The sequence below is a fragment of the Budorcas taxicolor genome, chromosome 8 (genome assembly GCF_023091745.1).
Source record: "Budorcas taxicolor isolate Tak-1 chromosome 8, Takin1.1, whole genome shotgun sequence".
In the NCBI taxonomy this organism is placed as follows: domain Eukaryota; kingdom Metazoa; phylum Chordata; class Mammalia; order Artiodactyla; family Bovidae; genus Budorcas; species Budorcas taxicolor.
In genome coordinates this window covers 43,262,210-43,278,843 of record NC_068917.1, presented here as the reverse complement: position 1 = coordinate 43,278,843, position 16,634 = coordinate 43,262,210, and the positions used below count along the sequence as shown (strand labels likewise).

The following is a 16,634-nucleotide window of genomic DNA, read 5'->3' as shown; positions in this document are numbered from 1 at the left end:
CAGTATCAGTTTCTAGACAGAGCAAGTCATTCAAATCATTTGTTATTCTCTGACAATTATTCTTAATTCAAAATCTATGGTAAAAAAAAAAAAATAGCTATGGTAATTCAAAACCTACTGAATTGGAAGCATTCTCTCTGCACTCATCTCTCTCAAATTGGCAAGTTTTTCTAGTTCTCCACAAGCACAGACATACATCTTTTCAATATACTTTTCTAGCTGCTTGCTCTATTGTCACCAGCTATGTTAGAAAGATTATAGGTTTTGCTCTAAGAATATCTTTTTATCATTTTTTGTACTTGTTCCTCATTTTATTGGCTATTAAAATTTCTCCACTTTAAATCCTTTTCCTTCCAAACATCACCTTTCTTCTAGCATCCAACTAACATAATGACAGCTGCAGTCAGCCGTCACCTCCACGGCCTGCAGAATCTAGCTCCTGGTAAGACAAGATGGAGCTCTGTGCATCCAGGGGGCAAGGTCTTGCTAAACATGCTCTTGGTTTCCTCTATGACACTTATGCTACCTCCCTGTTTCCAATCTTTCCATCTCATCTTCAGCCCTGTTTCACAGTCCATGAAACAGTACATCAACCACTGTGGTGCCCTCGTCCTCACACAAATGTGCACATTCACATCCTTTCCTAGGAAGCTACATAGCATTATGAGACTTTGAGCCTGACACTGAATCATGTACTTTTCCATAGGATTTGCTTGCAGAGAAGAGACAAGGGAGAGAAAAACAACAGTGTCCACTTTTAAAAGATCCCAGAAAGACAATCCTACCTTTCCCAGAATTTGGAGGAAAGGGGCTTCCAAACTCCGGCTGCTTTGGCTTTCCCGTGTGTGGCCCTGACACGCCTCCAGCCTGGGTGACCTGGAAACGTGGCTTCCCACTGGTGAGCACTTGTCTGCTGGGGCTCAAGGCAGGCAGGTGGATGGGGCTCTCATTCACGTTGCTCTGAGGAGCCATCCCTCCTCCTGAGGGCATCCTGAGATGGAGGCTGTTAGCAAGGCTTCCAATGGCAGAGCTTGTGGTGCTGCCACAGGATGAGGGGCCAGGAGTCCCCGAATGGGCTTGAATGGGAGGGATGTGTTGGCCACTGACCATCCCAGGCCCCTGTGGGGTTCCTGATGTCCGGTGGAGATTCATGCTGCATGACCTTCCATTCATTCTGAAAAAACCTGTAGCCAGGTTGGTCAAATATCCAATGACACTAATGATTCCTTTCAGGCAAAGTCCAATAAGTTATCCATGGTGTGGTTTATTAGCCTGTTTAAAAAAATAAATGCAGGCATTTTTTAAAAGGAAAAAGGAAAATAAGTTACAATGAGCTTTCAACCTGTGTAGCATTCATATCAGGAAGCACTCAGCAAAACGGTCTTTTATGTAGAACATGGTTATCAAATACATGGTTCATTGGCAGGCACTCTCCCCTCCTGCATTCATGGTGGACATGGATTATGGATCACTGCATTGTTTTGTTTTGTTTGCCACTGAACTGTTCTCAATACAGTGCTCTTGGCAACTATAACCAATCTACTGGTGCCAGCTCGCAAAATGAAACTTATTTTGCTCCATAGAGGATCTGTCTGTACTAGTTCACATTTGTTATGGTGCATCCTGGGAAACCCAAATGCATCACCGTCATGAGCTGTAAGACTACTGCTCGAAGGTTTTCAGTAAACAAACAGAAAGATGATATAAACTCTAAATGAGATTGTGAGGACATTAACAAGCAATTTTTTCATGGTCCCTAGATTAACACAAGATTTTTTAAAATTGGCATGGCACTTTCATAAAGGTTTCATATATCTAAATATTTACAGCAGCATTAGAGTCTTAGTTCTATGTTGATCCCGAGTTTATGGGGATGAAAATATAATCAACATCACAATACTCTCACCTTCCAGTAAGATCCTAGAAAAGGATAAGGCTGTGTGAAATGCTTTACAGAGAGCATAAGGACGAAACAACCCTTCTCAAGGTGAGTATGTTCACCATGTACCATGCACAGTACACTGACAGCAGTTCCACGAAGCTTCCATCTGCCGTCCTGCCACCCCCTTTCTCAAGTGGCAGAGGGAGAACCAAAAGTAGTGATGTGGCCACAGGACATCATCATCCATCCGTGTGTCACTACTCCCTGGTTACAAATCATTCGGAAAGGCTTTTTCCTCTCTTGATCTATAGTTCCCTAATGTATGTCTTGCCATGACTAAGGACTAAGTGCCACTACTCCAAATAAATGACAGACTCAGTCGCAATTTGAATTCTTTTAAGTAAACGTGACAGTCCTGGGAAGAAGCCGTTGGACAAACAAGAAATACAGACTGGGTGCAAAGTAGTAATGGCCAGATATCCTCAACTGGACGACTCTTCCTTTTTCCTATGGTCCACTCAATGTCTTAGATGAATAGTTCCAACTCATCTCCCAAAAGAATGCCCCGTAAATCATCAAGCACAGGATATCAACCATGGTAACCTTTTTGTGAAGAGGTTTTCTTTTTTCTTTATCATTTTAGAAAATCAGAAATACAGGTATCCTTTGCTTTTCAAAAGTTCACTTTATGCCACATCACTTTCAGAAGATTTATCTTAGTAACCACTTTCACTAACCAAAAGAAATTTGAGGAGGGATTTTCACTCTTAAGAAAAAAAAGCGAAAAACAAAAACGTCGTTCAGCATTTGTTCCGCAGGGGGCTATTACAGAGGCAGTCCTCGTCCCGAGCAGTGAGGTCAGCAGCATCAAGCTCCTTTCCCTAGGAACAATACTCAGCATCTCAACTTCAAGCCTCCATAGCATCAGACTGTGTCTGTGAGCATCTGCACTTTATCTCAATTTATTTTGTACATCCCTTAGCAACATGTATCCTAAGAAATTGCTTCTTAACTTTATGCCATTTCAGCTGACCTATGACCACTTTACTTTCAGATAGCAGAGGAAATCTGTAGTATTTAATTTTCAAGCCAAGCACTCACTGTGCCTTCTGCTAAGTTGACTGTGTATGTCCATGTATTGAGGAACTTCTAAGGTTACCAACAATATAAATCTAGAATGCTTTCTTTAACTTTATCAAGTCTCCATTCTACTAATAATTCTATCAGTCTGCCACATTTAATACTGACACGCCATCTAGTCCTCAGAAACAATCCTAGGTCTCATTCCTCTTTCCCTCCACTACAGTAGCCAAGAAGGGACAAATAAATGCAATGCAGATTATTCAAACCTGCATCATTTATTTATGAAACAATAAGAAATAACCCTGTATCAGACTGGTTGTAAGATTTTTTTTTTTTAATGCTGGAAAAATCCCAATGCCTTTTCTGCTTTTCTACCCATTTAGAAGAACTCAACTGTATTACCAGCTGGTCTGCTGATTCATTGGTTGATTGTGGGCAAGAGTCATTTAATGTCTCTGTGCTTTGCCAGACGATATTGGCCATCTATTTTCCACTCATTGATAAAACAGTGTTTTCTGAAGCACTTTGAACCCTACACAAGAAAGCACTTATTCAGCACCAATCAAAAAAAAGGCAAAATAAATATATTGTATTGGCAATTTGTTGAAAATGAGAATTATACAACATGACAGGAAATATGAGTCACTAAGACCACGGTCCAAGTGACAAGTGTCTGCAGATCTGCAGACTGTGCCCATTTCCAGGTTTTTAAAAACAAAGGAGTTGGTTCTGGCAGTAAGATCATATACAAGCAGGAATTCTCATCAAAAATGTGGATGAAAACATGTAAGTAAGTACTAAACCATTAAGAAGGTGAGTTAGTAAGAGGAAAAATAATTAAAGCACTAAGAACTTAGTTATAAGAACTCAAACTCACCTGAATATTTTATTTTTATTTTTTATAAATCACACTCCTGTTTTAAATAGCTTTAGGGTGAAAGTAAAAATAACAACAAAAAATGTACTTAAATTTTATTACTAAAAAAGCAACAGCCAGAAAGTAAAGTGATTAAAACCATAAAGAAAAACCAATAGGTCAATGTTGTGTGAGCTGAGAAAAACCAGCCTCAAGACAAAAATAAAATAAACTGTATGAAAAATATGCCAAATAATCCAGTTCTCACATTAATTATAAAAGCATATTTTTCAAACATTAGATACCAGAATTTAAAAATCAATTTGTTTATTCACATTATATAGTATTCTATGTGCTTTTTGGCTAGGTTATATGATCATGTGTAATTTTGAGCCTACTTGCTAACAAAAGAGGAATAAACAACTAACTTGTAAAAAAGACCCATCCTCACTGAGTCAGAGTGAACAGCATTCCCAACGAGAATTTAGGAGACCTGAGTTTTACTTGTGGCAAACCATGTATAACTTCTCTGGACAGTTTTTCATCCACAAAAGATGAAGAATTTGGTGATAATCACTTGAAATTTTGTTCTTTCAGATAATTAAGAAAAGGAAGATTATAGAAAACACTCATTAACTATGAAGAAGGATAAATATGTAGTTTTTAAAAACGTCTGTTTTTGGCTGTGCTGGGTGCTGGTTATTGCTCGAGCTTTCTCTAGTTGTGGTGAGTGGGGGCTTCTCATTGTGGTGGCTTCTCTGTTTGCAGAGCAGGGGCTCCAGGTCGCACGGGCCTCAGTAGTTGCCGTTCTCAGGCTCTAGACCATGGGCCCACTAGTTGTTGCCCATAGGCTGAGTTACCCTGAGCCATGTGGGATCTTCCCGGACCAGGGATCAAACCCATGTCCACTGCACTGGCAGGCAGATTCTTTACCCTGAGTTACCAGGGAAGCCCAAATATGTAGATTTTATGTCTGTGGCACTTTAATCAAAGGGACTGGGTGTATATGAAAGCAAAAAAGAACAGCAATCTCTACCAACTCCATCAAAACAAGAACTGATAGGAGGCTTCCACATCAGCAATGTGCGAAAAGAAAACATTCACCTGAAAAATGAACGTCCGAGTTAAAATTTCCTATACTGGGCCAGCAAGTAAAATCATAACTAATCACTATCAAAACCTGACTGGTAGGATTCCACTGGAAGAGCATTTTTTCTCTTTAAAATCTTACGTTCTCCAGCATTACTTTCTCTTCTGTCCTCCATTCAATGACTAATCCAGGCATCAACAGAAAAGAAAAAAAAGTAGAAACAGAAAAAGCAAGAAACATCCAGAAGGATAAATTTGGGGTACTTTGGATATGACATATTAACACATGTAGATTTTTAATACTCCATTGGTTAAAACAATGAAAATGTTTACTCATTCCACTATGAGTCAACATAAGTTAATAAATCTTTCCTTTTGACCACATTAAAACTCTTAAGACACACTGTTGTAAGTCAGGTCAGAGAGGAAGTTACTTAACTTCTAAGGAAACCAAGGCACAATGTCATTTAATGATAATTTCAATAGATTTCTAGAAAAGCTATGACTTTAATCAAAATACAAGATCATACTTCTACCTTCTACCCAACGCTTGAGGCACTATGCCTTGTAGGTTAAAAGATTTAAAAAAGCAATGTTAACTCATCTCTTCAAGAAAATTCCAAAAACATGAGTTCCATAATGTCTATTTACATCCAAAAGCCCTTTCTTACTTAATATTATTAACAGACTCATCTAGAGTCATAATTCATCTGATGAGCCAGTTAATTATTAATTTTCATACATCATTTCATTTCCTTAGGCTACATTTAGCCTTTGTTACATTTTCCATTCCTTTTATGCCACAAGCATTTCTCACCCTGCACAGAAAACCTGATAATGAGACACAAACACTGGTCAGCAAACAAATCGCCCCTGAGCTGACTTCTTATATATACATATAAACCATCTAAAATAGAGTTTTTATTGATTCTTTTTATTTTTCCCCTTCGGGTTAATGATTGTATAATTTCATTAACGTTGCCTTTTCACCATCGCTGCCTTGATCACTAATAGGCCCATGCTATTCCCATGGGTTTCTCTAGTTACAGCTTTGTAGCCTGAAGAATATAGAAATGAAAAGCCTATTGATAGATAATATAAGTTATTCTCATGCACGGCTGCAGTGTAAAGCACATTTTGCAATTCAATCAAGGACAGATAGAGCTGAATGTTCTTAGATCCCAGGAGTTCATTTTAATAAGCAGAATGTACCTTGTCCTAACACAGGTGACTGACTCCTCAGAAAAGATTGTATAAACAAAAACCAATCGTGTAAGTCATTTTATTGGCAACAATATAAACACAGCTATATTAGATGTCACCAATAAATCAAAATTACTCTTGTCTGCAATTTTAACAACAGAAAAGTGCAAACATGTGCCTGTGAAGCTGGAGGATATTATAGAGGAAACGCACTGGATGTGTACAATATCATATCTCTAAATTGAAAGTATATTAAGTAACCAGCACAAAGTATAGCTGATCATTTCTGTGGTTTCATAACTTTATACAGTAAGACTGATAGACTCACAGAATTTACAACAGAAGTTACACAGAAATAGAGCTGGAATGATTCCACGTCATTAGGATGTGGAGTGAAAAGTCAAGGAGGTTACACCTGGTAGTTAGCACATATAGACCACATGGCCACTTGGGCACTCCCAAGGTCTAATATAGGTAATTTAAGAATATTAACATATTTATTTTGAATACTAAGATGTTTGGCTATTACTCAAACAATATAATCACCATTAAAATAAAATTAAAGAGGTTTACCTTTGAGTTATACCATGCTTCAATTAAAAGATAAATCAGTGTTCCCTTCAGAAATCCAAAACCATTCTACCAAAGACCACTCAAAAAAGACAATATAATGAACTTATGGATCCCATTTAATAGAATTCTTGACATTGTTTTATCTGTGACTCCAACTCTTTGCTACTGAATTAGAGATAAACATTTTAACTTTTTATATAAAATTTTCTCAAAAATAAAAATAATCTTCCCATAAGTTGATGGAGTAAAATATCTGGCACTGCCTTTTTAACCACATGACTGGCTATGATACTAAAAATGTGGGTAGTAAATATGGACAGGACACTGAGGAAAAAAAGGAAGGGAAAGGGAGAAGAGGAACAGAAAGGAGGAGAGGGGAGGGGAGGGGAAAGCAGCGGGGAAAAAATGACCAAATCTAATGCAGGAATTTATTCTGGAAGAAGGCAATGGCACCCCACTCCAGTGATCTTGCCTGGAAAATCCCATGGACGGAGGAGCCTGGTAGGCTGCAGTCCATGGGGTCACACAGAGTCGGACACGACTGAGTGACTTCACTTTCACCTTTCACTTTCATGCACTGGAGAAGGAAATGGCAGTCAACTCCAGTGTTCTTGCCTGGAGAATCCCAGGGACGGGGGAGCCTGGTGGGCTGCCATCTATGGGGTCGCACAGAGTCGGACACGACTGAAGCAACTTAGCAGCACAGCAGTTAATCCTAACTTAAAAATCAGAAGCAGCACTGAGAACCTTCGAAACAATGCTAGTGATTATAAATTTCTAGAAGTTCAGGACCTTCAGGAAAATACTGCTGGAGGACAATATTAGAAGTTCAATAACGTTTCTTAGCATCTACTTTTTACACTTCAGTGCATCTATGCAACTCCCATATCCCCCTAACTTATTAAATGCTACTACTTTTAGTAGTAATTACCTACAAGTGTTTCATCAACTTTGCCTCAGTCATGAACTCACCAATGAGTACAGCAAGTTCTAGAAAAGCATGACCCTACCAAAAGAAGGGGGATAGTTAGGGATTCCCTTAGTCAGCTGCAAAAAAACAAACAAACAAGCAAAAACACATACATACACACAAAATGAGAACAAACTTGAAATGAAAAGGATTTTTAAGACAAACATAGGTAAGTTCAGAAAGGCACCATGCCCTGGCCAAGGCATTGGCCCAAGTTGAATATGGGCTGTAAGTTCAGATCTATGTTTAACAAAGTATTGTTTCTAAAGTACTATCTTTCAAATTGGTCAAAATCCACTGGTGAGCCCTGAAATCAATTATTTAATGGAGAAACATTTTTTAATTAAATAGAACCGACTAGAAGGCAATGACACCCCACTCCAGTACTCTTGCCTGGAAAATCCCATGGATGGAGGAGCCTGGTAGGCTGCAGTCCATGGGGTCACTAAGAGTTGGACACAACTGAGTGACTTCACTTTCACTTTTCACTTTCATGCATTGGAGAATGAAATGGCAACCCACTCCAGTGTTCTTGCCTGGAGAATCCCAGGGACGGGGGAGCCTGGTGGGCTGCCGTCTATGGGGTCGTACAGAGTTGGACACGACTGAAGCGACTTAGCAGCAGCAGCAGCAGAATTAAGCAGAAGCTATCAATGTGCATCAAATATATTAATGGTTAAGAATCGTTTCATTTCAGAGATTTGCAGATGTATATGTCTGCATATCTATATGCACAGTGCTCTGGGTAAGAAAAAAAATATTTTCTGGTGGTTACAGACAAAAAACGCATAAAATCTACTGTTTTAAAAGCATTGAGACTATCTGCCAGCCCAGGTACCTACCAAGAAAATCTGTAGAAACAGACAGAATTAAACAGCCAAAATAAAACAGATCCCATAATATAGCTGCAATGAAGAGAAAATCTAAATGTTTGACATTTTTAGCTTTATGACAAATAAGGATTAAATAACACAAAGCTATACTTCTACCAGGGCTTCTCTGGAGACTCAGATGGTAAAGAATTTGCCTGCAAATGCAAGAAACCCCACTTCAACGTCTGGGTTAGGAAGAGCCCCTGGAGAAAGGAATGGTATCCACTCTAGTATTCTTGCCTGGAGAATTCCATAAACAGAGGAGCCTAGCAGGCTACAGTCCATGGGGTCACAAAGAGTTAGACATGACTGAGCGACGCACACACACACTCCCACCAGTGTTATCTTTCACTTTGCTTTTTATTTAGTATCAATTGATCAATTGTGCTCTACAAATACCAATTAACTGACTGACTGACAGAATCAGAGATCAAGATGACTGACAATTTTCTATCTTCCTTGTTGCAAGGGGTAGGTGACCTTCTCTGAAATAAAACTTCATTTTACAATGTGAAAGGGGAAGGTGGGTGGGGGGCAGTTTAAATTAACTGTCCTTGAGAACGGAGTTTTTTTGAAATATATTCTTATGAGTTAACATCAGATCCTATGAGAAGGAATTTGAAATGGAAAAATGAACACATTCCCAATGATGTCACCACTGAATTAATTACCTGAATTGCAAAAAGTGAACACCACATGGCCATGGTTTGAGACACAAAGGCTTCTTCAGAACTATAAAAGAAAAGTAACTGGCTGGAGATTTTTCTTTAAAAAAAAAAATCCATTTTCACACAAGGAGATACATAGGTTGTAAAATATGGCAAATTAAAGTGCATTCTTGGTCACCTAGTGTACATAAATAATTACTCAGCCATGTGAATAGCTATTTGCAAAGCTAAAACTCACAATTCTTTCAAAGGGCTAATAAACATCTATCTATGGAAGATTCTAGAAATAAAACTTAATTTAGCACTCATTAAACCAAATATTCAAGTATATTAAATTACCCCTATCACATGTGTAATTGAGTGATTTCTTTCCTTCAGTGTAGTTAGTTATTGCTGAAAAGTAACCAGTGTAACTATTTTTAGCTGTTGGTAGACAGAAGTTTAATACAAGTTAAATTATGTTCACTGACATCACTGCAGAAGTATGAATGTCCACAACAATGACTAGGCCCTTAACCAATATGACAACATATTTATTTAAAAAAAAAAAAAAAAGAAGCCCTACATGAATGACTCAGTCAGTTACAGACAGAAGTGGAATCTATTGGTCATACTGCAAAGGTTGGGAAAACATTAATCCATTTCTTCACACACAGGAATCACAAGAAATCATACATAATCCTAGCATCTGATTAATTTTCTGTGTACAGTATCCAGCAGGCCTTGAAACAAAACTTCATAGATCTGGCTCAGAGCTTCAGAAATAACCGACACTGAAAAAGTCTGATCTTTTTATCAAGGAGCCTGGAACAGGGGCTGATCTTGCACTGTAATCCTATCTGCTCATCTGTAGTTCAGCAAGACTTGGTGCGCCCAAAGGAATGTGCAGTTGTTCCCATTCTTGGCCTAAAGGAATCATGTCAGACACGATTAGCCCCACACCAGCTTTCTTTACTTCAAGTCTGCGCTCAACTACTCAGAGCCTTCATTACCTCAGTTTTACAACTCAGTCTCCTGATTTTGTTCCCAAAGTAGAACACGGTTGGATCCTTGCTTCTGTTCATTCTATACACTGTCTTTGAATCCACCTGAGTGGTCCTTCCCTTCCTCCCTTCTTCTGCCCTCTCCTCCCCCAAATCGATTCTAGTCACCTTCCAGGCCCACCCCACCTTTGGCTTTCTCTGATCCTCTCTTAATCTACCTCTGTCACTGATCTGTAAAATAGTGAGGATTATATTATTGTACCTAGATCATAGCATTATAGAACATTAAATGAGATGATGCATGTTACTTGTTTAGCCCAGTGCCTGGTACCTAGAAGGACGTGATAAATGTTGACTATTTCACTCTACATACATCTCCTTTAACATTCATCACTTTCCACATTGCCTTAGAGTTATTTGCCTGTGTTTCACCTTCTTGTCTAAATTCTAATTTTGTTAAGTTTTGGTACTCTGTATAATTTATCAAGCTCTCCCCAGTCCTTATAGGTACATAAATTATCTTCACACTACATATATCATATATATTGACTTTTCATATACATTTATGTACATATATTTATTATACTTGTATTTATCACACTGTACTGCCTATTTATACTGAAAATTATCATATAAATCAATATATAATTATATACTTATATATTCATATCCTATATTTATAATTTATTGCCTGAATAAATATAGTCTAAGTAAGGTGTGACCATAAACCCTAAGCTCTGTGTCTTGTGGAACCAGTTTAATTACAGTTGTGTGCTTCCTGGTCTATTCCTCCTAGTCTATTCCTTTCTCTATTAGAACAAAGCAGCATAAAAAGTCTATCCCACTCTTCTCAACAGGCATATTATTCTTGTCTTTATCTTGGCATACCCGTGAACAATGAAAAATCCTAGCTGAAAGCCACAAAACAAATACAGTCACTTCAGTACGGAGACCAGGCATTTTTTTGTTGGGGTTGTTGGTCCTAACAGAGAGACTGCCAAATGCATTTTGGGTTGTCATGGTGGAAGTTGCTCTTCAGCATTCTCCTTGCTCACCCTAAGCTGGCTTCACTTTATGGTTTCACTCATATCTGTTTAGTCTCCCTAATCAGACAGTCATTAGGATAGAGAACAGGGCTTCTGTTTCATTAGTGTTTTTCCTTAACTCTATCATATTAAGTAATGCCTGAACAACTAATTTCTGCAAGCCAAACTGTTTCCCTAAACTTTAAAGGGGAGTCCAAATTATCTGACCTACTAAAAGGCTATTATATCAGCAAAAGAAGTCAAACTCGGGAGTGCATGTTGAATTACCCCACTTACATAAGGCATAAAAAAATGGGCAAAAGTATTACATCTGTTAGAAGTTAAGGCAGTCATTATTCTTGAGGAGAACACAGTGGCTCCAAGAGATGGGGGAAGACTGTAATGAGAAGAGAGTAAGAGTCAAGTTTCTAGGGTATTGGTAATGTTCTGTTTCTTGAAATCCAGATGCTACTTGCTCAGTTGTGTTCAGTTTAATCAAACTACATATTAATGTCATTTTAAAGACCTTACTGTAAATTTAACCCTCCTGGGAAGCATAAGGCAGCACAGTTTTATTGCACAGATTTCCTATATGCCATTTGTTTGTGTTTTTATTTTCAGTCCTGAGCCTATGACCCAACTAAACTTTGAGAAAAGTTAAATGTCAAGTCTTGCATTTCAGCATTCTTTATAATAATCTCTACAGAAAATAATTATAGAAACACAGAAAATGATTTCTCCAAGGAAGAAAATGTGCATAGGATGGCACTTACTGAATTATCTCCCTCAAGAATCCTCATATATTCTGGAAGAACTACAAATTAGCATTCCAACTCGAGATCAATAACTACAATATGAGAGAGACAACACCAGAAATAATGTCATCAAATTAATTTACTAGCAGAAAAGAATACTAAGAGAAAAAAGATGGAGAACACTAAGCCCTCTTCTGAAATGATGGAAAGACCATATAAATGAAGGCAAGGCAGAACATAATTTGCTGCTATTTAATCTCCCCACCCTGCCTATTTTGGCCTAATAGGAATGTCACCTGCTAGGTGGACCCTGGAGTCCATCCCCCCCCCCAAAATTGCTTTTTCTATTCAGAATCATGATCACTTCCTCCCAAGAACATTGTCTGACCCCAAGTACTCAATATCCAACAAACCCACTACTATTAAGGAACTTGGATGAGATCAGGGACCAACCATAAGATGCTCTCTAAAACTGGCTTAATGTGAACCAAGGGGAGAGGGAGTTAGAGCAGCAATTGGATTTAGCTATTCACACTGAAAGATTACTGAGTCCTCTGAGCAACAAAGGAAAGGACTTCAACTACCAATAAAGAAAGGAATTTGAAAGTGACTGGAAAAGAAATCCCCCATTCTTCCTTTTCAAGGTAATGTTAGTGCTAGTCTGACTACACAGACGACCAGTGAAAACACACGAAAATTGTAATGCATTCAAAAGTGATCCTTAAACTTCAACAGCTCCCAACTGCAAATATAACATCTAATACGACACACTCCTGTTTCTAAATGGCTTCAAACACTCATTGTGGCAGATCTTTTTTCTACAGACTTCTGCAGGTTGCACCTGTTTCACACTTTACCTTAAGAAAACTTGGAAGAGGAAGGAAAGGAATGAGAAAATTTAAACCAACACAAATCAATCTTTTACCAAAAAAAAAAAGTTTCCCCATTTATGTAAAAAAGGAGGTCCAGTGGGGGAAATGCTACGGAGAGGGAAACAGACGTCTGGCTAACTCCCAAGGCAGAAATCATGACTCATCAAAGCTTTCAGAGCGGGCAGAATGAGACTGCATTTGTCTTGAGTTCACCTTCAGGCCAAGAAATGCTCTCTGAACTGGGAAACTTGAGTGCTTGCCCTGCGACTGTGACAACTGGCTCTGAAGTCTGGGGCAAAACTCCTGAAAATCTCTGGGCCTCAGTTTCCTCATCTGTAGGTGATCACCAAGATCCCCATCTAGCCTTATGGTCTTTTCCTGAATTCCCTCTTTTCACAACCGAAAGGGAACTGGTCCACTGGGGGGAGCTGCAGAACATTCCTCTCCTCAAACTCCAGAGCCCCAGGCCCAAACTCAGGAGAGATGCTAAGTCCTGGAAGTAGGTGGAGAGAGTGAAAATCCCTCTTCTATGGAAGAGGGGGCCGCAAGTCTCGAATTTACGGAAGTACCCTTCACTTCTGCCCTGAGTTTAGATGCTGCTGGGATGACGGCCCAGATGATGCCCCCGGGGAAGCGTAGTAAGGGGGTGAGGAATACCAAGCGGGTGGTGGGTGAGAGGAGGGTACTGGGGACCTGCCGAGTGAAGAAGAGCCTGAGGCAGGGCGGGAGACGGCAGCCTTTATCAGTTCATGACCCACGCCGCCCCCCATCTTGGCCCGCGGGGATTCAAGGCCCGCGCCCCTGGGCTCTCTGGCAAGGAGCGAGAGGCGGGTCCGGGGCTGAGGCGACAGAGCCCTGCTTGGGATGCGCTGCTGCGACCCCGTTACTCCGTGGCCGCCTCTGCCCCTAACCCTCGGCCTTGTCCGCAAGCGAGCGCAGCAAAAGAAAACAAACTCGTTCAGGCTTCCTGTTGTGCAACCCAGTCCCGAGTAAGTCGGGGCCGAATGCGCGCCGCCGATGGTCGGCGACTGCAGAGCCCAAGAGGCAGAAACCAGCGCGCTGCCCGGCCCAAGCCGAAGCTGCCCAGCCCGGCCCTGCTCGCCGCTCCCGGGAGTGCACGTCCCCGCGTACGCCCTGCGTGGCCCAGAGCCCGCACCGAGCTAGCGCCCTAATAATCCTTGTTCTTTCGCTTCTCGCCTCTCAGATACCCCCAAGAAGTCGAGGGTGCGACCCGGGAGACCAGAGACGACTTTTCAGAAAGTTTCTCCCTACAGGTACCTAATTGAATCATCCATAGGATGACAAATCCGTCAGGGCCAAGTTTTCCAGACACTTGGGTGACTTCCTCATCACCGAAGTGACTTGTCGGCTCCAGTGAGTAAGTTGGAAGTGTCGCTCCAGGCAAGGTGTGTGTTTAGGAGAAAGCCGGCTGCTCACTCACGCTTTCCAGAAAGCGGCCTCGGGCGACTTCAAAATACACACAGGGTCATTTATAGGGACTGGAGTCTTGCGCAGGACAAAGTCCCTGAGACTGAGACATTTTCCAAACAGTGCTGACATTTTGTCGAGCCCTATAAAAATGTAAACGCGAGGTGACGAACCTGGCGGAGAGTGTGAGAGTCTGAATCTGCGCAGTTTGCGGTGTGGGTTATAGTTCTAGTTACAAGACCTGGCAACTGCGAGTCGCTGGACCCGTCCCCACGAGGAGTTAACGTATCCCCTTACCGGAGGACCTCTGGGCAATAGGGAGGGACATCGAATCGGGTGAGACACAGCATGGAAAACAGCCTTCGTTAGAGCTCCACAAGCACGTGGAACTGGAAAGAGGGAGAAAGACCTCCTGTCAACCCATCAATTCCCACTTCTCCAAAGTTTCCCTTCAGGGGGGACTCATGGTTGGCGTGCACGACCATGCCCTTGAGTACTGTAACTTGCCCCGGTTTTGTAGCCTTCTGGACCCTCTAGTTTAGAAGAAAAGCCCCAAACAAAAAGTCTTCCTAAATAGAAAAACTTTAAAACCTTGTTGATTTCCTTTCCCTCTTCTACTTGCAATGCTTTTAGGCAACTGACAAGAACACAGCTTGATTCCTAATTGAGAATTGCTATCTCAGTAAACAGATCATTTAGAGAATATGGGTGTTGGGGTGCCCGTATTCTTAAACCACGCCAGCAGCTCCGAGTGTAAATATTTCTAATCCCTAGTTTGTATCTCTGAGCGTTGTAACTCCCCCACTCTCAAGCGCCCGGCTTCTCTAGACTCGCCTACTAGCAAAGTTCCTATGGCATCCACTTACCAGGTAACCCGGGATTTCCACAACAAAGCCTGGCGTGCGGGTCCCTTCCCCCGGCCAGCCTGAGCGAGTGACAGCGGGTAGCCAGAGCGGGCGAGGAGAAACTTGGGGCTCCAGCCCTTCAGCGCGCTCCCCTGGCTCTGCCTCCTTCGGAAATGAAAACTCCCATCCAAGCCGGGGGACAGAGCGCCGAAACCCGGCCCAAGTGCAGTGTGTGCGCGCGCGTGTGCTAGGGCAGTAGCGTTAGGGGGAGGAGGAGGCAGGCAGAAGTGGGGTGGCTGTACCCTCGGCATCAGCTCATTCTGCCGCTTCCCCCTCCCTCCACCCCCCCGCGCGCGCGCACACACACGCACACAAAGCAAATAATATCTTTAAAAAGTTGAGTTTCGGCTTTGTGCCTCACGCGTCTTGCTCATCCTTGCCTTGGGCCTGGGGTGCGTCTGGGGGCCGGTTCGGGATGCTGGCTAATTGCTTTCGGCGGGTTCGGTCGAGGGAACGCTGGTGCGAGCCTAGACGGCCGCGGGCAGCGAACCTGGCTGCGGGGAGGGGCAGTGGTGGCGGCCCCAGCTCTGGTGCCCGTGCGCGCAGCGCTCTGGGCTGCCCTGGCGGCGCAGTGTGGACGCGGCTGCAGGAGAGGGGAAGGGGGAAGAGAGAGGGACGAGGGGAGGGAGGGAGGAGGCGGCCTGGGAGGAGAGTGGATGTGTGTGCGGCCGCGAAGGCCGGCCTGTAGCCAGCTGCTTCCTGAGTGTGAGCGCGGGAGGGGGAAGGAGGGGCGGGCTCGCTGGTCACCAGGCTGGCCAATTCGAAGGCCGAGTCTGTGTCTCCCTCTCGACACGACCAAGCACACAGTCCTTCCCGTGCCCCTGGGAGTCAAGGAACTCCAGAACTGGCTAACAGCCGGGAGACACTTCACCTTCTTCTTGGGCCTTATTTGTTGAACTGGCTCGTTCTTTTTTTAACGTGTAAAAGTGTCAGCATTTCGACAAGAGTTGATGTCAAAGCATAAACAAGTTTTAAAAAAAAATCAGTAGTAAAATGGAGAGAAAAACTAAAAAGTGAAAAAATGGCTAAAGAGCCTTTCTAATATACGATTGGATGCATGTAACTTTGCAAATGGATGGATGAAGATGCCTTTGGCAACTTTTTAAAGAATAGGCAGACAAGAGAGGAAGGTGATGAAAATGTTACAAGGATGTAAAATTGTAAATACAGACTGCTAGGAATAGAGACACATCCCCTGTGTATGTTGCATCTACAGAGTGGACCATTCTTCTTAGGAATTCAACATCCTCAGCTTCATACCCTACCTATGAAGTGATCCCAGCACTTCTGCTTGATTTGGTCAGAATCCTCAGGAGGCTGTCCCCAGAAAGCCAACTATTAATGGTCCCCTACATGTATTGCCACAGATGCACAGATTTCCATCTTGGGAGTCAATGTATATAGCACCGGATATTCTCCAGTTAGACCCATCTACAGTAAGAATAGTATTCACCCTCATGAATAAAATGA

At 41.9% G+C, this 16,634-nt stretch overlaps 1 protein-coding gene across 6 annotated transcripts in view; it reads right to left on the bottom strand.

Annotated features, from left to right (window-relative positions):
* GLIS3 (GLIS family zinc finger 3) overlaps positions 1-15,716 on the bottom strand; it is a 493,388-nt gene extending 477,672 nt beyond the window's left edge. For 2 of the 6 annotated variants that reach the window (XM_052644745.1, XM_052644746.1), the window contains exons 1-2: positions 15,126-15,255; positions 786-1,272 (exon numbers count right to left, since the gene is read on the bottom strand). In XM_052644745.1, the coding sequence (XP_052500705.1) occupies positions 786-1,173 (388 nt within the window). In that variant the 5' untranslated portion in view covers positions 1,174-1,272; positions 15,126-15,255. Of the gene's footprint in view, positions 1-785; positions 1,273-14,109; positions 14,260-14,556; positions 14,650-15,125 lie in introns of those variants that run through there. The other 4 variants (XM_052644747.1, XM_052644749.1, XM_052644750.1 and 1 more) reach the window with 4 other exon arrangements.
* Between the last annotated feature and the right edge of the window lie 918 nt (positions 15,717-16,634).